At 48.1% G+C, this 23,819-nt stretch overlaps 1 protein-coding gene across 23 annotated transcripts in view; it reads left to right on the top strand.

Annotated features, from left to right (window-relative positions):
* Whrn (whirlin) overlaps nt 1–23,819 on the top strand; it is an 84,071-nt gene that overhangs the window by 6,319 nt on the left and 53,933 nt on the right. For all 23 annotated transcript variants that reach the window (NM_001389267.1, NM_181088.2, XM_087548999.1 and 20 more), the window contains 1 exon segment: nt 20,038–20,250. In NM_001389267.1, coding sequence (NP_001376196.1) covers nt 20,038–20,250 — 213 coding nt within the window.

The following is a 23,819-nucleotide window of genomic DNA, read 5'->3' as shown; positions in this document are numbered from 1 at the left end:
TAGGGCTCTCTACCTTACTTTTTTGAGATAGGGTCTCTCAGTGAACAATTTGGGTAGACTGACTAGCCAGTGAGCCCCAGGAATCTGCATATTCCTCCTTCCCCCACTGCCCAGAGCTACAGTTACAGTTACAAATATTCACTGCACCACCTGGCTTTTTACCAGAAGGTGCTGGAGATCTGAAGGGTGCTGGGGATCTGAAGTGAGATCCTGATGTTTGTGCAGCTGGCACTTGACTTGCTAAGCCACTTCCCCGACCCTTGAGAGCATTTCTAAGTTTAGAGCCAAACTGAGCAAGAGCAAGAGGGAGATGCCTTGTGCGTGCCCCGCCCCCAACCATTTACAGCCTCCCCCAGGTTGCATCTCTACTGGGGTGAACTTGTTACAGTTGCTAGGTATGTCTCTCCAAGGCCTCATCCTGCAGAGCTGAGCTGGCATTCTCTACAGTGCCACCTTGGCTTTACCAGATCATGTCTGCAGTGTGCAGGTGTTTTGGCCCTCCTGAACCATTTCATTGCCTCCAGGGGACGGAAGATCACGGTCAAGGAGACTCCTGACTGGAAGCTAACCTGGGGGCTATGTAGTCAGCATCCTGGAAGGCAATTCGAGAATCCCTCTGAGAGGCAGACAGATGTCTTAACTTGAGCCTGACAATGGGGACCATTTGAAAGTTACTCAGAGACACTTACCTCAAAGCAAAGTGACCTGTTTCTGCCCATCTCACTGTTCATTTAGACACATTTGTCCACCTATTCTTGGAGCTACAAACCTGTGACTTTGGGAGTCACAGAGGAGTAGAACAAAACCCCTGCCCTTAGCGTGTCAAGTATCAGGGCACAGTTCCAGTGGCATCCACAGGTCCCCAAGGATTTCCAGTTTGTGACATCCTGGTGCCTTTGCATCCTTGCCACCACCTTGAAAGCAGTACTCTCACCCCATGCCATCTATCTAACCCTTGATCTTCTTTTGGTTCCTGTCAGCACATCTGTCACCACAGATAGGCAGTTCCTTATGTTTGCCAACCACCCACCTCCCCACCTCATAAAAGCTTTGCGACAGCCAATACTGACTGTTGTGTTCGTTCCCATAGCCCCAGTGCACCTCCAGTGGCTCCCTGTAGGCACATCAATAAATGAGTGACCATTTACTGGATGACTAGAATGATGTCCTGGTCCTGACTGGTAAGGATTCCCTCATTCCTGAGCGTGAAATCTAAGGAAGTCCATGTGTAGACACTGGATGGAAACCCAAGGGAAGCCTTGGGTGAACTGTTGTGTGTGCTTTGCATGATGTTGACTGAACCACGGTCATGGAATGGTGAAATGAGCATAGAACTTCTTCCACCTGCCTCCTTCTGAGATGGTTCTGGATATCTGGCAAAGGACTGGTGAAGACACCTTCTACTTCTATTTCATTTAAAGACTTTAAAAATCCATAGTATATGTCTGAGGAGGCAACAGCTCCCCCCCCCCTTCTGTGGCCCACATCCACTCTGTGAGACCCTGTTGGCAAGTCAGTTTATCACTTTGCTCTTCATTTTGAAGCCACATTTCCAGAAGTGAGTTATTTCAGCAGTGTGATTGTGTCTGGGGTTCCAAAATAGAATCGTTTATGCATTCCCATGCAATCAATGAGCCAATTTGGGGTGAGGTTCATCTGGCTTTGGGGCTTTTATTAAAGCAATTTTAAGCTTCAGGAAGCCCCAGCATGCACCAGGCTAGGCCTCCGGTAACCACGCCTGCCCTTCAACTCAGCATCCGTCAAGAACGTAGAAGGGAATCTGTTTCTTTTCTTTTCCAGCCCCAGTACCTTTGCCTCCTTCTCCGTTGAGAATTCCTGTTCCTTCTGCTAAATTGGCTGTGGCTGAACTTCCGCTGGCAGCCAACTTCCCTCCCCACCTGACTTTGCTAATATCAGCATCCTCTTGACTCAGAACGCAAAGCAAATATGTCAGCCTTCCCCCATGTAGTCCCAAGATGGCCTTGCTCCTGGGTTTGAAAGCTGCAGGCTGCAAAAAGGGACATAGAAAAGTGGTGTTAGAAAGGGCACTTGCAGCCAGGTATGATGGCACATGCCCAGAACCAATTCTCTAGGAGGGCAAGGCAGGGTCATGTATTTAAGGCCAGCCTGAACTGTATGGAAAGATTCCAAATAAACACGTAATAAATAAATATATAAATAAGCAAGCAAACTAACTAACTGGTAGGAAAAGGGGGTTTTTATAATTATCTAGAGTTTGCTGCTAACTTGTTAATTCACAAATGTTAGCTTTAAGTCAGAGTTAGAACTGATAAAGTCCCCAGGCAAGTCACACCCACACTGAAGTTTGGGACATCCTGCTTTGCTTCAGGAGTCCCCTCCTCTTAACAACATTTATCCACACACACAGGCTTACCCAGAGGTGCTGTATTCAGTTGGTAGAGGGCTTGTCCCATATACTTGAAGTCCTGATTTCAGTCCACAGGAGCAAGTAAACTGTGTGTGGTGGTAGAAACCTATAGATAGGTCCAGCATTGGAGAAATTGAGGCAGGAGAATCAGAAATTCAAGGTTATCCAGGCTACATATGGAGTTCTCTAATTCCTGGGCTATAGGAGACCTTATCTCAAAAGCAAATGACAAGTCGGGCCTACCCAGTCCCTGTTATAAGCCCCGCCCAACCCCAATGCCCCCTTTGAACATCATCCCTGTGTATAAGGTAAGCTGACATATGAGGCCTAAGGGAAAGTGGTCTGTAGATGGGCGTTTGGAGATGGGTCTGGAGTCACCTGTTAGTGTTCCTTAGCTGTGATCTTGGGCAGGCCTCCTTGTCTCTCTATGACTCAGATATCCCCAATACTAACTATAACTCACTCCTCACAAGTACACCATTGTTCTTCCATCATCATTGCATAGTCAAAGTTTGGAAAAAATCTGGCATGGATGGCCCACTGCAAGCACCACAGTGGAAAATATCGTCAGTGGCTCTAATGTGGCTTTGAAAAACCTTTTCGTGTGCCTACTTAATTATTTGGGTTCTGTTGCTTGTTTGCTTTGCTTTGCTTTTAAGTCTTATGGGAAGGAACATAGCGGGACGGGGGCCTGTGCGGTTGCTCGGTTGCTCGTAGCTGCTTGAATTGCAGAGTCATGTGCAGAGTGCAGTCGGCGTCTCCACATTCCTTCTAAATGCAATGACTCCTATCCGGCTTTTCGTATCTACAATTTTGCTTTATAGCCACAAGAAAGCTCCGTGGATAAATGGAACTGGGTGTTGCCACCTGCCTTTTGATTATTTTTGTGAGAGGCCTTAAATAATGGGAGGCTGATGAGACCGATGCTTACGTGCGTGGCCCAGCAGCCCAGAGAGGCCAGCCTTGTCCCTGGTCTTCTCAGCATCCTTTCCTGATGGGCTCTCCAGGGGTCCCCATGCCAGAGGAGAGGAGGCTGCTATTTCCAGAGCCCATTAAAGCAATTAATGCAGGTGAGAGTTTGATTTGATAGCACAGCCTTTTTTGCACTGAAGAAGAAGAAGAAGAAGGAAAAAAACCTTGTAATTGACTTAAACCACATCTGAAATGGTACGCAAGGCCACTTTAAGAGGTTTCTGATTAAGAAATACGGTCCAGTTTTTATAAGTTCATCTCCCATGTAGATCTCAGACATTAGGAGGGAGCTTTTCTTCTGCCCTTTAATCTTCTGGCTCCAGTGGGGGCGGGGCTCCTCTGCATGTGTGGACTCCACCTGTTCTCCTTGACTTCCTTCTTCTCCTCCTCCCTGCAGATACCAGCACTTTCATAACTTCTCTTCCTGGAGCCCCGCTGTCTCCTCAGTTTTTGTTTTTTGTTTTTTGTTTTTTCCTTTTTTTTCGGAGCTGGGGACTGAACCCAGGGCCTTGCGCTTGCTAGGCAAGCACTCTACCACTGAGCCAAATCCCCAACCCCCTCCTCAGTTTTCCCAAGACTCCTTCCAGACTTACCTATGCTCAATACATAAGGATCCCCTCCCTCACCTTCCCCACCCCCCACTGCTGTCTCTGTGTCCTTCCCTTGACTCCAATGCTGATGCTCCCCATCAGTAGCCTTGACCTGCCTTTCTTTTCCTTCCAATCTCCTATGGGGATGATGGCTCCAGCCCCAGCACAGCAGCACTGTGTGAGCCTGATCCTCCCCAGGGCATCTCAGAACATCATCCTCAAAGTGTGCCCCTATGCTCTGTCTTCCATTCTGTTTGCGACTTGCCTTCTCTGGAACCCTGCTCTTGAGTTTGAAGATGTCAAGGCAAGGGTCAGACATTTTAACTTAGCCTCAAGGGTGCTTGGCCTCCTATACTTTTACCTGCAGTCTTGTCTTGTCTTCTCCTGTCTTTTCTTTTCTTTCCCAGCTGGTCCTGAAGTGTACCTCACACACACCAAGCCACAGTGCACCCATCCCCCCACTGCCCGTCTGCCTCCTGCCATCCTCGTGCAGCCATTTAATGAAGAAGCCCACAAGGAGGCAGAAAACTCAGGTTTTAGCCACTCTGCCTTTCCTGGGTATTTTGTATTTCATGGTAGACTTTGGGGATAAGAGTCACATTGATATATCTCCCCTTTAACTGCCCTTTTAGATTTCTGTTCTTCCTCTCTGGAGATGCCCTGACCTTTGTCGGGTGTTGAGTTTTTGGGGTTTTGTTTATTTGTTCTGTTTTCCTTGACTTTGCTTTGAAATCAGCAAATTATGCATCCCTAACTGGACTGTAATTCTCTACTTAGACTAGGCTGGCTCCGAACTCACAAAGATCCTCCTGCTTTAGCCTCAGTGCTGGTATTAAAGGAGCGTACCACTACACCTGGCCCTGTCAGGGTTTTATTTTGTGCACCGTTCATGAAAATTCTCCGCTAAATGATCATCACCTCAGCTCAGTGCCCTGTTCCCCCTCTTCCCATAAGGGTAGTTCAGTGTCTGCTGAGTCACCTCACACGGTGCATTCCCTGACTTTATCCACACAGCCATCAAAGCAGGACTAGCAGACTTGGGGCTAATTTACCCCTGTAAAAAGCTGGTGGTCACCCACCATTCATTTGATTGGACAAGTCTAAGGTCCAATTCGCTGTGTTCCTGGGAAAAGTCTGCCTGGGTCTCTGAAAGTAAAATGCTTGTCTAGGAGATGGGGTGGGGATGGGGGGAGAGGGAGGGAGAGTATTCCTCTGTATTTGACCTGCAATATAAGGGTTCAGTTGAAAAATGGTGGGCCAGCAAGATACCCTTAGCTAATAGGAGGACTTACACAGAAACCCGACAACCTGGCTCAATTCCCAAGACCCACATAAAGGTGGAAGAAGAGAAGAGACTCCATAATTTTGTTCTCTTACCCCATGTACATGCCCACACATACCTTATACAGAAGCCATGCATACACACAGTAATAGATAATTCCTCAGGTTCAGAAAAGCACATACATAAGGAAGAAAGCAGAGGAACCTGGAGAGAGGTTAAGAGCATCTGTTACTCTTGCAGAAGACCTGAGTTCCATTCCAGGCACCCACATGGCAGTTCATAACCAATGCATAACTGGTTTCAGGGGCTCAGTGCCCTTCTCTGACCTCTGCACTTACTAAGCTTGGATGTGGTGTGCACACATGTACATGCAGGTAAAACACTCACAAATTAATGAACCTTAAAAAAAAAAAGCGGAGAGATCTTAGATCGTAGATAACCCAAGTGCTTCCTGTTTACAGCTTGACTTGTGTGTTTCCAGTTCCCCATGAGAACCGTTTGGGACTCTCCGCACACCTGCCCGTCTGGCTGAGGTTTTCTGCTGTTGTCTGTCCAATGCTTTTACTCAGTAATGCATCAAGACAGTCCTCCCACTTTGACAAATGTTCCTAGTGTGTGATTTTTAATGATCATATAATATGTCGAAAGGAAGATGCGTGATTTATCTAACCAATTTCTTCTTGTTGGGCAGCTCACATTTTCAGTGTTATCCATATTGCTGCGTTCCACATTGTGGCACATTAATCTTTAAGTACATCGGCAATAATTCTTTGGGCTATCTCTCTGGGGGTGGGGGGTGTAGGCTCAGGGGAGAGGCATAATTTTCAGACCTTTGATAACTGTGGCCAAACTGCTCTTAGGAAGGAAATTGGTTTTTGATAGTCCCTACCACCCATGTGAGAGCTCTCATTTCTAAGCATCTGTACCCGCACTGGATGTTGTATTTCTTTTCCTTTTCCAAGCTGATAGGCCAAACCCTATCCTATTTTCTGTGTTTGTGGTTTGTGGATGTGGATATATTTATGCTTTTTGATATGCAACTTCCCACTGGTATTCTGTCTAATCACAGGTTTTGTATTCGATGTCATCAACTTTATCAATCTTTTTCTTTCTGACACCTGCTGGGTTGGCTTTTAAAAGATGGCTGGTCCCCCACTTTGCATTCAGATTCCTCAGGCTGAAGTTGAATTAAATTGGAGGCTTTCAGCTGAGAAAGGTCAGCAAGCAGTGAGGGATGGAGGGCTGAGGCCTGGACAAGTCTGGCAGGGAAATCAACCCCTCCATGTGTTTACTCCTAGGCCAAGACATTGACATTGATAGAAACAGACGTGTGCTTTGGACATTGATCCTAGGCCATAAAACACTCCATTGCAAACCTGTCGAGACTCATCTTGAGCAATTGTATTTATGATTGCTAGAGCATTGTTACTTCTTCAGAGAGAGAGAGAGAGAAAGAGAGAGAGAGAGAGAGAGAGAGAGAGAGTGTGTGTGTGTGTGTGTGTGTAAGAAGACAAAAATTAAAAGAACATTTGAAAAGCAATTATTTTGATGATAAGGAACTAAAAGGCTGCCTTGTGAGCCGTTAAAGACTCACATTGAAAGGAATCGATGTCTTTTTGGAATAGTGTCTGCCTTCGCCTTGGGAGTTGTCACTGTCACCCATGGCCCCCTTGCAGCAGATTTCTTACAGATTCCTCCCAAGGTCAGGGAGTCACCTTCCCCAACACATTTTTTTTTTCTTGCTGTTGGTTTTTAATTACTTCTGAACAGCAAACTGTAACCCACTAAGTTATTAGGGGTGGTAACAGTGAAGAACAGGGGCCTCTAGATGTCTAGTCTGTGTCCTGGGATCTACGTTCCCAGGACAGGAGCAAGCCAAGGTTTCTTCTTTCACAAAGCACAGACACGTGCTCTGGACATTGATCTCAGGCAACACTCGACTGCCAACCCATTGACACTCTCCAAGACATTGGAGAAACTGAAAGATTCAAGGGAAAGAGGAAGGGAACAAACCCAGCGAGGATCTCCTGAAAAGCAAAGTTCTTTTCTGTTTTTATCAGGATACATTATACATAGCAGTGGGCTTCACTCTTCATGACTCTAGCAGTATATTTTGTTCACATTTACCCCTCATTCCCTTCTCACTCTCCCTGACCTCCTTTGCCCAAATAGCACTCTTTCCTTCACGGTCTGTGTGTGTGTGACTCGGCGAGTTCCATAGAGTTGATAACAGGAGCTTGGTTGATGGACTACATTACAAGACTGTGGACAACTCTCCAGTGGTGACCTCTATGAAGATGTATGCTTCCTCCCTCCCTCAGCACCTGTTACCTACAGTTCCTCAGGGAGGGGTGGGGCCCCAGGAGCCCCTTGAAAGGCAAATTGTCCATCACCTTTTGCCTCCCTCCTGGCTTCCATACTTCCCCTTTCCAAGAGCCCACTTCCCGTGCATGGGCTCATCTGTTTCCTTAAAGTTTTCCTTTCTTGTGTATGACGTGTTCCTTGAGGATGTTTACATTGAGCTGTGGTTCAGGAATGGGTCCTAGAGAACGTCCACAGATTCCAAAAGAAGGTGTTTTCTCCACGTTTGAAACAGCTCAAGCACACAGGTCCAGAGCAGACCATACATCACGTGGTGCCCAAGCTGGCATGCAGTTGTTGGTGATGCTGCAGCTGACTGGCAGTACATTCTTACCAGTCCACCAAACAAGAATGCCATCATCCCAAGATAGTACAGAAACAACAACAGTGTGCAACCTCTGTGTAAGGGCATGTATATGCCTCAAGTAGGGCTGGAGAGATGGCTCAGTGGTTAAGAGCACTGACTGCTCTTCCAGAGGTCCTGAGTTCAATCCCTAGCAACCACACGGTGGCTCACAACCATCTGTAATGGGATCTGATGCCCTCCTTCTGGTGTGTCTGAAGACAGCTACAGTGGAATCATATATATTAAATAAATAAATAAATAAATAAATAAATAAATAAATCTATCTTAAAAACAACAACAAAAAAACCCCTCGTGTGTATTCTTAGATCAAAATCGGGAGAGGAGGGAGACATCAGAGTTGTGAGAAGTATTCTGCCTCTGACTGCACACAGTTTTTAGTCCTAGCCCTGTGCTGAGATTTCAGGGTCATGTGCTCATCCTCCATCGACTGTGTCAGGGAGCACCAGCCACAGTGGTGAGACTTAACACCGTCTCCACACTCTCCCTGATTAGTTCACTTATTTCTTATGTATGTCTTAATAATATTCCCACGTAGGTAAAAATCGATGTGACTGAAACTTTAGAAGTGCATCATTAAAAAGGCAGAGGGAGCCGGGCACGGTGGCTTACACCTTCCACCCTAGCATAGCACTCAGGAAGCAGAAGCAGGTGGAGCTTTGGGAGTCCCAGGCCGTACTGATCAACATAGAGTAGCCAGGACTGAACAGACAGATCCTGCCTTTTAAAAAATAAAGGCAGAGTTCAGAGATTATATTAGACTGTACTGATTAGAGGGTTGGGGAGAATGCTGGTGGGTAAAGTGTTTGCTACACAGCTGTGAGGACTTGACCAGAACCAGATGAAAGGGTTGTAGTTGTAGAACTCCTTTGGCAAGATGCGGGGTGGAGACAGGAGAATTTCCCAGAAGCTAGTAGCCTAGTGTGTAATTCTGAGAATGGGGGTAGGCGGAGCTTTCATTTATGTGTTTGTTTTTAAAAGATTTATTTTCCTGTGTAGGGGTGCTTTGAGTACTTCTGTATACATGCATATTGTGCTTGCTTGGTGCTCATGGAGGGTCAGAAGTGAGCATCGTCTGTATGTGCACCACAGGAGCTCAACGCCCAAAGAGCCAATAGAAGGCTCAGGACCGCCTTGCGCTGGAATCGTAAGCAATTGTAAGCCACTGTGTGGGCGCTGGGAACCAAACTGGGAGTCTTTGCAAGAGCAGCAAGTGCTCATAAGCACTGAACCATCATTCCCCGAGTCTCAGAAGAGAGCCTTTCTTAAACAAGGTGGAAAGTAAGGACCAGCATCTAAAGTTATCCTTTAATCCTCACATCCACAAGGTGACACATGGGTCACCGCCAGCACTCTCACGAATACAAATACATCACACACACAAATAAAACAGAAATGATCCTAGAAAGTGTGTGTGTGTGTGTGTGTGTGTGTGTGTGTGTGTGTGTGTGTGTGTTTCACCTTTAAATTGAATTCTGAGGTTTCTGGAATCAAAACGAAAAGAGATCAGTAGCTGAGTGCTAGCATTCAAACAGTAGTGAAGGCAGGAAGACCGTGATTTAGATTCCAGCCTGGGATGTTTAGCACAATTAACAACAACAACAAAAAAAGTGAAATGTGAAATAAACTGTTTTAGTTTTCCTAGAGAAGTCACGGGCACTCAGGATGTAACGTCCTGGCTAGTGGCTGATCCTAAGAGGAAGGCTTTATTGCCTATGTTACTACCTGTTCACTTTATATGGAGTCCCTTGTCTCCTCCTATGTTTCTACCCCTGGATTCACCAGGAGATCAAGCCAGAGGAATTTTCTGCCTTCCAGTGTGTTGGGAACAACCATTGATGAAATGATCACTTGTAGTAAGAATGTAGCAAGGTGAAGTTTCAGGGCCAGGAGCCCCACGTGCAGAGGCCTGAAGTGGAAAAGAAGCACCTGATACTGAGAGAAAGCTCAGGTGGCCGGCAGGGGTGCAGCTGCCAGGGGGCTGGGCTGCCTCGTGCTACCGAAAAAGGAAGCTTGCTTGGTTGCTCAGAGGCCACAGGGAAGGGAGGCGGGCCATTTTCATTCCAAAAGGATTTGGCCACTCTGCAGTGCTGGTCTGGGGGCCAAAAGGAGTTAGAGCTCTTTGACACAAAAGGAAACTGTGCACACTGAAGTTTTCATTTCTCCTGTCATTGAAATATGCTGCTGGGGCAGAGTCCACACTGCCAGTTCTACTTACTCTCAAAGCAGATGCAGGTTGAATGGGGAGGCCTTTTCAGGCTGCGAGGACAGACGGCTGTGGCCTTGCAGCCTATAAATCCCATGTCTCCCTTTGAAAACTTTCCCTTATTTGGGACAAGTTATAGAGTTGGCCTTCTTGGCCTTGTGGTACCTAAAACCCTAGCGAGGGGGCAGGGCTGTGTTCGGAGAGCCCTAGATTCCTATCCAGGCTCCGCCTCTTACTCTCTTTGTGACCTTGAGTAACACACATTTTTTTTTCTCGTTTGTGTAAGGGGAGGACGGGCTGTCATTGTGATTTTGCTATTGCTGCCCCCTGCAGGTGGCCATAGGAATCACAACAGACAGAGAGCCCGCTCCTGGGGATGTCTTTCTGGAGGCTGTGGTTGTACAAAAATGAAGACACTCAATGTAGAAGTATTGAGTAGATGCGTCTGTACTCAAGGCTGTAACTAAAAGAATGCTAGTCACAAATATCTCCACTGGCAAGAAGCTAAAGCCCAAATGTCCAGTGTAGAGGAGTAAGAACTCATGCTGGCTGAGTATTCTGCTGCAGTGTGGAAACCCATGAGCTTAATGCCACTGAACTGGTTATGAAATAGCCCCCCTAAATAATTTTCTTCTAAAAGAAAGCAGAGCTTGGCATGGCTGTGCAGACGTAGAGTTGTAGCCCCTGACAGGTAGAGGCAAGAGAATTAGAACTTTGAGGCCAGTCTTGAGTTAAATGAGACCCTGTCTCAAAACAGCAAAAGCAATAAAGAATGGACGAGTAAGTGAATGAGTGAATGAACATAAAGTTCCCGTTATGAGTTCATTTATGAACAAGAAGATGGTTTTTAGCTCTCTGTTCGTTTCCGGTGCTGGGGGTTGAAGTCAGGGCCTTCACAGAACGCTAGGCGATCTCTCCAACACTGAGCCATCTCCCAGGCACTGAAGACAGCTATGTGGATATCCATACATGGTTTTGCAAGGTGCCAGACTGAGTCACAAGGGACAGAAGACAAAGTGGAACTCTGTTCCTCACTAGAATAATGCTTGCCCCTCCGAGCGCCTACCATCTGTTACAGGCACTAAATAACCTTGTTTTACTTTATTTTTTATAGTATGTATGGTACGTGTGTGTGATTTACATGTGTGTGACAGGTACACTCCTCCATGTGTACACATGCAGAGGTCAGCATCTGTTGGGTGTCCACTTTATTTTTTGAGACAGTCACTGTGCTTGGAGCTTTTTGACTCAGCAAGCTGTTCCTCCATCTGCCTGTCTCAACTCCCTGACGACCTGCCTTCCACCCCGCCTAGTGCTGAGACTGTGGACACACTCTTGGCTTTATGTGGGTGCTAGAGAGCCAGGCTCAGGTCCTCAGTCTTGTATAGCAAGTTCTTTACCTACTGAGACATCTCCCCAGACATGCATTGGCTGACTGAACCGTCTGTGATACAGTACCACTGTTGCTCCAAGTCATGCCTGGGAAGCCGGGTCCAGTGACTTGCCTCAGGCTGCAGGTAGCAGAGTTTCTGTGGGTGTGGCTCTCTGCTGGTGTGTCTTTGCTTCACACGCATCCTACCGGTTCCTGCTTTCATTGATATGGAGATCTATAGGCTGATGATCTTAGTCTGTGACTTCAAGTCTAATATATTTCTTTGTCTATGTCCTAATTTGAATAGGTTCCCAGGAGTTCTTGATATATAGACTGCTAACTAAATATCATGATGGATGAGTGGATGGCTGGGTAGATAGACAGACGAACAGAAGGATGGATGGATGGATAGATGGATGAATGGATGGATGAATAATGTGGATGGATGGATAGATAGATAGATAGATAGATAGATAGATAGATAGATAGATAGATAGATAGATAGATAGATAGATAGCTGGGTGGATGGATGAGTGGAAGGATGGATATATGGGTGAGTGGGTTGATGGATGGATGGATGGATGGATGTATAAAAAGATGAATAGGTGGGTGGATAGAAGAATGGATGGATGGACAGGTGGGTGGGTGGATGGATGGATGGATGGATGGACAGATGGATAGATGGACAGGTAGATGGATAGAGTGGATATGTGTGTTGTAGGCATACACATGTAGCAGTCAAAGGTCAGCATCTGTTGGGGTCTCCCTCAATGTCTACCTTTTTCTGAGACAGTGTCTCTCGCTGTACGTGGAACTCCTTGACTCAGCAGGCTCTTCCTCCATCTGCCTGTCTGCTCCCTGATGACCTACCCTTTACCCTGCCTGGGGCTGGGACTACAGACACACTCAGCTCTTAAGAGGAAGAGAGATGAGCAAGGCAAGGTAGTAGAGAAAACACAAGATACGTGCCTTAAGGTACTTTCCTTAAAGATGGGTTGAACTTGACTTAGGACCTAGAGTGTAGCTGCAACTGAAGCACAGAAGCTGGATGCCCTTGGAAGAGAGAGTCACTCACAACCTAGGAACACTTCCAGAGGTGATGGGACTCAGAAATAGCAAGGTAGGGAAGTAAGGCCTACCTCATGCCAGCTACTGTTTAGACAGTGTGCGTTATCTTCCCAATCCCCTTCCACCGTTCCTTCTTCCGTGCTGAGACAGGCACAGGGAAGTTAGGTGGTTTGCTTGGTGCTCCACAGCAAGTTATCAGCAGAGCTAGGAACCCTTTCCAGTGTGTCTGATCCAGGGCAAGGTGTGGTCAGGAAGATTGAGCACACTCCGCCTCTCCTTTCTAGACCACTAACCCAGGTCTTACTTAGAGTAGTTCTTTTTCAAGGTTAGAGTCTGTTCCCACAGAGATGAGCCTGGCCCTTGAGGTCTGAACCCTGAAATTCCTTGTCATTCCTTGGATGTGGTAAAACTTCTTTTCTGCATGAGTTGTCACCTGAGAGTCTTGTGACCTTGCGGCCTGTTTCATGTCTGTATCTGGGCATGTATTTGAGCACAGCCCACCACTGTGTTAGCACACCTCTTCAGTCCTGCACTGTGGCCTTTCCAGGTTATTCCTTTGTCCTTTACTGGGAATTGTGTCATTCTGGCCTGTGATTTGGGGCGTCAGAGTTTGCTCCAAAGAGCCGAGGGAGGTGATTTGCCTCCTGAGAGCACCGTGTGTGGAGACATGCACGCACAATTCCTATTTCAATTATCATGAGGTGGGTCTGGTGATGGAGAGCATCTGCCCCACACCATCTGCCAGTTCAGGTCGGGGCTGCTTTGGTTTGCACTGGAAGAGCACAGGAAAGCCCCTGGGTCCAGTTTTTCAGTTGTGGGTGGTGACAGTGGTGGCACCAGCGCTGTGACAATAGCCCTCACCTGCAGTGGCCTTCTCTACCTACAGAGGGAGTGGATATGATGTTCTCCAGCTTGTACCACAGTAACAGATGGGCTGAGTAGCATGGTGAGTCGCTTGATGCAGAGTGCTGATAGGCAGTTGATTGAGGCTGACTGGCTGATCCCAGGTTTACTGTCCTAGGAGAGGAATGTTGATGATGGAGGTCAGCAAGACACACAGGCAATACCTGGTACTTTTATGGAAGTGTCTATGCTTTTTACCACTTGAAAGTGGCTGTTAAGGGCACAGTTCCATTGGAGAGGTCCCTGGCCTTTAGGTGTCTTTGTTAAACCCAAATTGGGGTCTGCCTCTTGGCATGCCTATGGTGCTTCCTCTTTATGCCTTGGTTTTGGTTTTTCAGAAGCCCTCTTTCCTCTGCCAGAGTCCCAAGTTGATACTAAGTTCAAGGATATGGGTCAGTGACGTCATTAGAACAGCAGCTAGCAATTCTGAGTGTTCATTCCCAGAAGTGGGAGCTGGAGACAGTTTCCCAGGCTGTGATGGTTTGTATTTGCTTGTCCCAGAGAGTGGCACTATTAGAAGGTGTTGTCACAGTGGCAGTGGGCTTTAATACCCTAGTCCTAGCTGCCTGGAAATCAGTATCCTGTTAGCAGCCTTCAGATGAAGATGTAGAATGCTCAGCTCCTCCTGTACCATACCTGCCTGGATGCTGCCATGCTCATGCCTTGATGATACTGGACTGAACCTCTGAACCTGTCAGCCAGCACCAATTAAATGTTGTCCTTAAAAGAGTTGCCTTGGTCATGGTGTCTGTTCACAGCAGTAAAACTGTCAGACACAGGCCCTGTCCACAACCCTGCCTGGTGTCTATTCCCACATGTCCCCAGGGCCCTAACCTCTCCTGGATGACCACTATATGGCCCGGAGTCAGACAGATTTAGAGTTTTCATCTGGGTAGTATCTTGCCAGTCACAAAATCCAACTTGTTTATTGCCAAGTGGAAAAATGGAGGCCCAGCAAGGGCATGAAGAAACCTTATTTCCCCTAGTGCGGTTACACATGGCAGAGACAAGCCTGACTCTCTGTCTCACCAGCCTGAGGTCTTTGGTTTTCCCTGATGCCTGAGACGGCTGGTGTCCAGGTACACTGTGCTAAGTGAGGGGCAGTGACTGCCCAGGCATTCTTGACTGTGAGTGGGGCCTTCCTGTCCCCAGATGGCCAGGAGCACAGGAGTCAAGGTGGCAGTATTGAGTCAGTGCGGAAGGCCAGAGTGACCGTCCCCAGCTGTTCTTCAGAATGTACTCCTCTGATTATAGGCACCCTTTGAGATGAGTAAGGTGGAGACTAGTCACCAACCTGCTTTGTAGAGCCTTCCCGCGGAGCATGCACTTTTAGTTGATTAAAGAGGTGATAGAATGGCAGGCATGCTCCAGTGGGCCAAGGCTGTCTCTAAAGCATGCCTGGACACTGAAAGTTCTGGCTCAGGAATTTTGTTTTTCTGGTTTTCCAGAGAAATACAGCAAGCCACAGAGGATGCTGAAGTCCTTGCCCTTCATGACCCAGCCACATTTATTCTCAACTAAGCATCGAGGGCTCCAGAGTGGCCTGAGGGATGTGACTGGCAGCCCCACAGCCTTGAAACGAGGAAGCTGAAGTTTACAGGGACTAGGGCTTGCTCAGGGTTAGCTCCGTGTCCCCAGCAGTGTCTTGTACACTCATCCCCCTGTCCCCTCTTCTTGTCTCAGGTTTTTAGGCAGCCCTTCTGTACATCATAGGAGCAGGCATCATGGAGACTCTGGCACTCCAGGATACACCTCTGCAGCACCAACAATGGCGCTCTCATCAAAGGCATTAACCTCCCCTCTTTCTCAAGGTTGCTGCCCGCCTATTTATAGAACTGACCAAGAGGAGTGGACCAGTTGCCTGAGAAAGAATACAAATGATGCCGATGCTGGCTGCAGCATTCTGCTTCTTCCCTCGCCTTCATCTGACTTCTCAGACAATGCCTTTCTGTGGTACCCTCTCTACAAAGAGGCCCCTGGGGAGATGGAAAGAGGCTTTGCTCTCTGCTGAGCTCCTACTGTGTACAAAGCTCCGACTGAATAACCCACAGTTGCATTTGACCCACACCACCCTAATGGGGTGTGGTGTCTGTCTCTCTCTCTCTCTCTCTCTCTCTCTCTCTCTCTCTCTCTCTCTCTCTCTCTCTCTCTCTCTCCATTCACACACATCTCTTTGAGGGGGCAGGCTGCCAGCCCAGTGCCTCTCGATAGATAAGTGCACTTGACCCTTTCTGCAACCCCGGGCAGTTTATGTGCGCTTCCCATTATCGTCCCCTGACTGCACGATGATGATTATGGTGGCTGTGATTTCGTGTGGGGTACTATTTACTGTATCACCCAGTCAGGCCAATCAGTTCTTTGGACCTACTGTGCGGCAGCTCAAGCTTCGTCTCCCATCAGTCTACAAGTGTCATTGGGATATATTTTATATCAGAGACAATGCTTTACCTCATCAGGTACAGGTGCTATGAAGTCCTGCTGTGTGCTGGGTGATGCCTTGCCTGTCAGCAGACTGTAGGTGTCACTGAGGCCTACCATGCTACCTGATGCCTTGTTCCTTAGCAAGCACAAACATCATGACTTATTGTGTGGGTTGTCAGACCTTTTCTTTTACAACAATATTGGCTACAACAATCTTGAGGACCTACTGTACACTTGGTCTCTACAGGCACAGCCTGTCCCTTATCTGACCCAAGTGCTGTTGTGAGGACCTACTGTGCACTTGGCAATACATCATCTTTCCAAGCTTAAGTATCATAAGAGCCTGCTGTACAGCAGGTGGTAATTTGTCCCTGGCCAGGCCTGGTACACAGTAGATTCTTGGTAGGTCCCCGCAGGGTGATTGACCAGGCTTATCTCATCCTGTGTGTAGGATGGGGTGGAGGACTCTTGCTAGTTGGGACACACTGGACAGGGGAGCTTGTCCTTTTGGAATGAGGAGCAGCAGGCAAGAGAGAGGGCTCAGGAAGCCTTTGCTTCCACTCTGAGCCCTGACACTCACTCTCTGTTTTGCCTAGGTGGAAACACAGCAGGTAGATCTCAGGGCCCTTCTTGTAGCACCTTCATCTTAAGAAACGTTTGATTTTTCCCCCCACTATTCCATCAGGAGAGCCTCGGGGAATACTCAGGAACACAGTAGATCTTTCTCTGCTCGTCCTCTGAAGAATCCTTTGTAAAACAAGAGCTTTGGAGCTGCTCTGGGCTCATTATCCCTCCACCAGGGCCTGGCATTTGCCTGCAGAGTCAGGAGCTAGGCCCCTCTACCTGCCCTTCCTCCTCTGGGAGAGGTCACATGCTGGACTCTCCCGGGAAAGCCAGGGCCCCAAGCCGTCTGAAAGAAACCTAAGCCAGGCTCATTCCGGTTGTTCCTGGAGGATTGTGGAGTTCACAGACCAGCAGAGACAGGTAGTGTCCCCAGTTCAGGTGCTGTGTCCTTATTTTTATATACTGAAAGCAGTATGTTTTCATCATGCAACATTTGGAAAACATGGAAAAAACGGAAAAGCAAAACACCAGCCACCTGCAATCCCACTCACAGGGAGGAGCTGGCCACCAGCATGCTGTAGTTTGTTTTCCCTGCCCGAGTTTTCTCCTGACACAACGAAGATTGTTCTAGAAGCCATGATTTGTAGCCTGTTGACCCCACTTAACATTAGAATATGCCATGTCCAAGGCCTTGCAAAGCCTCTGTCAGTGTGGTCTTCTGACAGTGTACACATGTGGTGCTTGAAGAAACCTTGAGTCAGAGCAGCTTCAACTGTGGGGTGCAGTGTCAGCTAGGGCTGCCATAGTAGAATATCACACCGTGGGTGGCTTACGTCAGAGGAATTGATTTGCTTGCATTTCCTGAAGCTGGAGCCTGAGCCAGCATGCCAGTGTAGTCAGGTGACCTGCCAGGCTTGCAAAGGACCACTTTTCTTCCAGTGTCCTAGAGAAACACAGTGAGGAAGTGAGCAAGCTCTGCTGGGTGAGCTCCTAATCTCCGTCAAAGCTCTGTCCTCCTGGCCTCACTCCCCAAAGGCCCCATCACACTCACTAAAACAGGGCTTCAGTGTCTAAATTTGGGGGAAACTACACACTGGGACCCCCAACATAAGGTGTGTCTGCTGTTTATCCAATACAAAGTGACTGTCTTCCAGAATCTATACATTCATCTCCATTACAGGTGCATGGTGGGAAATACGACTGACCTCAGCTTCTACCCTAGAGCAGACTTGGCTTACTATTCCTCGTGTTTCTCCATCCCTGTGCTGGAAAGTTGTACAACAAAGGTGGTATCTACATTTGACATTAGTAGCTATGTAAAAGGAACCCCTTACTGTCTGTGCAGTCAGTGAGTTCCTGCCCGTCCTCACTGATGTGGCCAATCCCTCTCCGCCAGCCACTGTAAGAATGAAGTTTGTAGCAGGAAACGAAGGAAGAGCATCCAGACACCATGGCAGCTGGAACAGCTGTGTCTTATCTAAGCGACGGTGTCTCAACGTCTGCTTGTATTGTGATCGGGGTCTAGGACCCACCAGCAAGGGCAGGTTTGGAGAGAACCCTGGTCACACGCTTCACCCTGGGGGTTCTGTAGTTAAGTAGGGGGTGCGTTAGGGGCAGACAGGGGAAGTCAGCTTTTTTTCTTAAACAAGCTGTTACTGAAACTGCAGGGTCTGATGTCTCTTTTACAACCACCTGGTGTCTGTAGTGGGGGCAGCAGTGTTCTCTTATGCAATCTCCAAATGGCTGACTTCCTATAACTCTGAGCTCAATCTAGGGCTTTGGGGGTTTTTTGGAGGGTACTTTACCAGGCTTTTTCGGGGGCGGGGAGAGGTTCTTTACCAATGTTATAACTCCACCGGGATTTTTTGAGATTGTACATGCCAGATATGGGGTGGAATACTTGCCACATACAGGCCCTTTGTAAATGCTAGGCTGTTGTTCTCAGTGTTTCTGTCTTTGACACATATCTAGTCATGCAGGTTCATTGTTTAACTAGAAAGTCTCGTATATATTCAGCATATATTCCTGTCTCTTAGAATCTTAGCACCAGATCACAAAATGCAACTTGGCACCAGAACATGCTGATCCTCGCGACCCTTTTGTAAAATAGCCAATGAGATGGCTCAGTGGGGGAAGGAGCTTGCCTCCCAACCTGGCAACCTGATTCCCCGGGGCTCACATGGTGGACATAGAAAAACAACTCCCACAAATTGTTCCCTGACCCCCACACATGGGCCAGGGTACATGCATGCATACACATAAACACAATAAATAAATGTGATAAAGCATTAAAGTGGTGTAGCATATCCTCTGTAGACTTTAAATTATCCACAGAGGACTTAAACCCGATGCAGTGTAAGTGCTCTGCACGTAGCTGCTGTGCTGTACTATTTAGGGAATACTGACAGGAAGCAGTCTGTGTGTGCTCAGGGCAGATGCAGACTTTTAAAAAATCCCTTAAATGTGTGTGCACACATATGCAAGCACTCATGTAGAGGCCCAAATTTGGTGTTTGGCATCGTCCTCAGTGACCTTCCATTTAATTGTTGAGACAGTCTCTCAGCTCTTCCCAGAGTTTGTGCATTGGCTGGTTTAGTTAGCCAGCTTGCCCAGGGCACCCTGTTCCTGTAGTTCCAGCTGCTAGGATTAGGGAGGCTGCCTGTCAGCCTGACTTTAGGGCTCTTAGGCCTTAATCTCACACTTGCGTGATAAATGCTTTTAAGTACTAAGCTATCCCCCAGGAAACACTCCCCCCTCCAGATGTGCTCATGCATGGACTGCAAGCACAGACAGATAGACACGCACAAGCGTGTACGCACACACACACACACACACACACACACACACACACACACACCAAATCAAAGCCCCCCACCCCCACTCACCCTCCCAAAGAAAACAAAAGACCAAACACTTTTGTTTTGTGGTTGAATCTGAGGATGTGAAACTGTGGGTGTGGAGGGCTGACTGTCCTTGAGCCCCATGGCTCACATTTAGTTTGATATGAATGTTACTAGAGAAGTTCAGAGGAGGCACAAGCTTCTAGGAGTCTTCAGCGAGTCACCGATGGCACACTCCATTCTCCCAGAGCTAAACTGTGCCATGCGTGATACTCTCTGGTTTATTGGGGGCCAGTCACATAGGCACTCTGTGGTCCCCACATTCCAGTCTGCAGAAGAAGAGCAGGCATTCAGCATAAGCACGCTGTATGCGGGGCACAAGGATTGTAAAGGCTGAACTGTATGTGATACACTTTAAAGCCATGGTCTTCAACACCAGGATAGGGCCGGCACTGCACTGAAACCTCATAGGGATAGCAGCCTCAGGCCTGCTCTGCTCACTTCCATCTGTAAGGTATCTTGAGAGATGGTATGCTTTGTATTTGGATCGCTTGAAATGGGATGGGACAGGTGCTCCATTTTGGCGTGCAAACACTAAGAGCTGGGGGCTGGGGGGGGGAATGAGAATAAGTGCAGGGTCCTCCATGTTGGATTCTCAATAGGAGTTGCCTTCTTCTCTCTAACTGTGTCTTTCCCTCTCTTCAGGCTCTCAAGGGCTCCAAGAAGTTGGTGCTGTCTGTATACTCAGCTGGGCGTATACCCGGGGGCTATGTCACCAACCACATCTACACCTGGGTGGACCCCCAGGGTCGAAGCACATCCCCTCCCTCCAGCCTTCCCCATGGCAGCACCCTGAGACAGCATGAAGATGATCGAAGGAGTGCCCTACACCTCCTGCAGAGTGGAGATGAGAAAAAGGTGAGATCTGGCCAGGCTTAAATGGGTAAAGATTTGGGGGCCTGGGGATGCTTTGGTTTTCCAAGCTCCTTGTATACCCAGGAGCTCCCCTCAAGGCTAGACGGAAGGCTAGCCGTGACCAGGCTCTATTACTTCTTTTGAGTCTCTCAAGTTTGGTATTCCTGGCTTCCTCTGTGACCTATAAGGTGTGTGTTGCCTTCTAGGATAAGCTGCTGTCGCAGACTAGTAGGAGTACTGTGACTTTGTGACTCTTTCTCCCACAGCAGAATGGAGGGGACCTTTCAATCTGGTATACAGCTCTACTCTAGGACTCATTCCAGGCTGTAGATCTCCAACAGCCACCAACTCCCAGCATGTAGTCCCTTCTGGAACTTGAACCATACTAGGCCCCTGCTTTAGCACCCAGGAAGGGAAGAGAGGAAGCCTTTACATGTGTGCCTTTACATGTGACCTTTGGACACATTAAATTCTGTAGGGGTCCAGACCCAGGCGTGGACTGTGCACAGATCATGATCCTGGAAGACCCTTGGATGGTGGGGGTCTTGGGCTGTAAACAGCAGAGACCAACTAACTGACTCTGTAATTCGAGGGTGTGATAAAAGGGTGTGTACAGTCCTAGAAGTGGAGCTGAGAAACTTGGGGTGCATCTGCAGAAGAATCCCCACCACAGTGACCCTATGTCCTTCCCCTCCAGACTTCTCTTTCAGGGAAAGAGTAACTTTTTGGCTAACAGGATGCCTTGAACCTTGGCTGATAGGACCACTAGTACTGTAGCTGGTAGGGGAAGGGTGTCATGGGGTTCTGTAGCCTAAAGGAGGCCAGGCGTCATTAAATGTCCCCTATAGAACCACCCTCCTCCTCCTCTTGTCAGTGTGTTTCCTAATGGAAAGAATTAGGAGAATGATTGAGGGTCCCCTGAGGCCGTAACCTTTCTGGGTTGTGTCTGCATGGTTCTGTTTGCATTGTGCACATGGATGCCTATGGGACAAAGAATAACTGTCACTCCTGTCCTGCCAACACGTCTCTGCTGTTTTAGGATCTTGATCCTTACAGCTCGGAGACCACATACCTTCGGGCTTGGGGCCAAGCTCCTTCCTTCAGAGACTCTCTCAGCTCTTTTTTCTGTCAACAAGACCATAACATTTACTTAATGTGGTTTGTGTTCTTTGCTCAAACATCAATGTGAAGATGAGATTTCGGTGACTTGTGGGAAGGCAATAGTGTCTAGGAGTCTGGTTGGTACAAGATGGCAGCCAGCAGGCATCCTCCTGCCTCCCCACCAAGGATGCTCACTTTAGGCCACCTTGGGGGGTATTTCAGCCACCTGGGTTACAGTCAAGGCCAGCTTTGCAGCACTGGGCAGAGAACTTGTTTGTTGTTTTCTAAAGTACTGTCCTGGGCAGAACCTGAGTTCAGAGCTGAAATGGTTGTAATTTCGGCTGGTCCTGAATTCCTGTGGCTTGAGCATTGTACAGGGTACCTTCCAAAGTCCTGGAGGCCACCAGCAGGTTAAGTATCACTAGAACCTGAGTGTGAGGGCAGATGGTAGAGAGGTAAAATCCCAGGAAGCAAAACAAGGAAAATTTGTTCCCCTTTCTGGCTTGGCAGTAAAAGTGCCACTGGCTGGGTAGTTTATAAGGACTTGAGATTTGATTGGCTGGGGGTTGGAAAGCAGGAAGTTCCAGAGTGTGGTGCCTGCACCAGATGGGGGCCATGGGGCTGAACCACTGAATGGTGACACAGAGCCAACTCAGGTCTTTCGTCCTCATCTCATAAAGACAATGCCATAGAGTCATAGAAGACTCACCCAGGTAGCCTTATCTAACCCTAGTTACCGCCCAAGGCCTGCTTTCCAAATACCATAAGCATATGAGGTTAGTTTTCTACACACTGCAATTTGGAGGACTTAGGTTTTCATTCCATGGGCAGGGTAAAAGCCGGTGAAGAAAAATGAATTCCAAGAAGGGCTAGGGAATGACAGGAAGTGTAGATCTCTGAAAAAATGATACAGGAGCAACCAAGTACCATTTTGGAACCTGAAATAGCAAGAAGTCAGGACAACATGTACAAAGGTCCTAAGACAGGACTGAGCCCAGTATCTTTGAAGTATTGGGTAGGCAGGAGGATGGTGGGAGCATCAGATCAAGTCCCCCCTGGGCATCATGGGGCAGCTTTCATAAGAATACAGAAGGTGCATCGGAAAGACCAGGGGGAATGCAGATACCACAGGAGGCAGAATCTAAACCCATGGCAGTCCAGAGGAGTCTTCACGGGCTATACAGCCGAGTGGGCCATGGGGGCTAAATGGGACCACACCGGTGTGGCAGGAATGATTCAAATCTTAGTTCTGCTGCTTGTGAGTTGTGTCACCTTGGACAGGGGGCAAGAATCCCGAGGTTCTTCCTCTGTGACAGCCTTGGGAAAGCTCCGTGGTAGTGAGGTTCTGGTTTGAGCCCTGATTCATCCTCAGTGTCTGGAACAGTTGCTGACAGGAATGATTTGAGTGCAAATGACATGACTTTGCCTACAAGGGGTAACACAAGAGCTACATCTCAAAGGCTATCGCTAAAGATGCCAGCAGCTCTCCTCCAGGTGGCTCACAGCATGCCTGTGAGGTTGCTCCAACCGCATTCAGATTAGAGAGGGAGCAAAGACTGAGTAGTTTTGCCTGCATGTATGTATATGTATGATGTGCACCCGATGCCTGTGGAGGTCAGAAAGAGGCATTGGATGCCCTAGAACTGGAGTTACAGATGGTCGTGAGCCACCACGTGGGGGGGGGGGGTAAGCTGTGGGGAGCAAGCCCATAAGCAGCACCCTTCTATGGCCTCTGCATCAGCACCTGCTTCCAGGTTCCTGCCCTGTGTGAGTTCCTGTCATGGTTTCCTTTGATAATAAGCAGTACTTTAGAAGTACAAGCCAAATAAACCCTTTCTTCTCCAACTTGCTTTTTGGTCGTGTTTCATCACAGCAATAGAAACCCTAACCAAGATACTATGACATTTTCATATATACATGTACATGATGTGTTTTGAGCATATTTACCTCTCTTACCCTCTTTTGTGCCCCTCCCACTTTTACTAGTCTCTCTTCCCAACTAGCCCCACCCACGCATGCCCCTATGGAGACCATAGCTTTACACCAGGATGGTTACCCTAACGATGTCTCTCACTGAATCTGAAGTTTACTGTTTCTGCTCAGTGTTAGGCTAACTGGCCAGCAAGCCCCCTGGATCCTTCTGTCCCTGCCACTCTCCAGCTCTGGAGTCACATCATCACCACAACCAACTTTTTATATGGGTGCTGGGTACCAGTGCTCCATTACTCATGCTTGCACAGCAAATGCTTTATCCACTAGGCCATCCCTGAAGCCTCTGTGTTGGATGGGATCTCTCGTAGCCCAGGCTGGCTATGGCTTTCATCTCCCAGTACTGGGACTGCAGGTGTGTACCACATACCTGGCCACCTCCTCTCCTTCCTCCTCCTCCTCCTCTCCTCCTCCTCCTCCTCCTCTTCCTCCTCTTCTCCCTTCTCCTCTCCCTCCTCCTCTTCCTCCTCTCCCTCCTCCTC

The sequence above is a fragment of the Rattus norvegicus genome, chromosome 5 (genome assembly GCF_021556685.1).
Source record: "Rattus norvegicus strain SHRSP/BbbUtx chromosome 5, alternate assembly SHRSP_T2T, whole genome shotgun sequence".
Taxonomy (NCBI): domain Eukaryota; kingdom Metazoa; phylum Chordata; class Mammalia; order Rodentia; family Muridae; genus Rattus; species Rattus norvegicus.
Note: the sequence above shows the minus strand (reverse complement) of the source record. Positions and strands in the feature narration are given on the sequence as shown.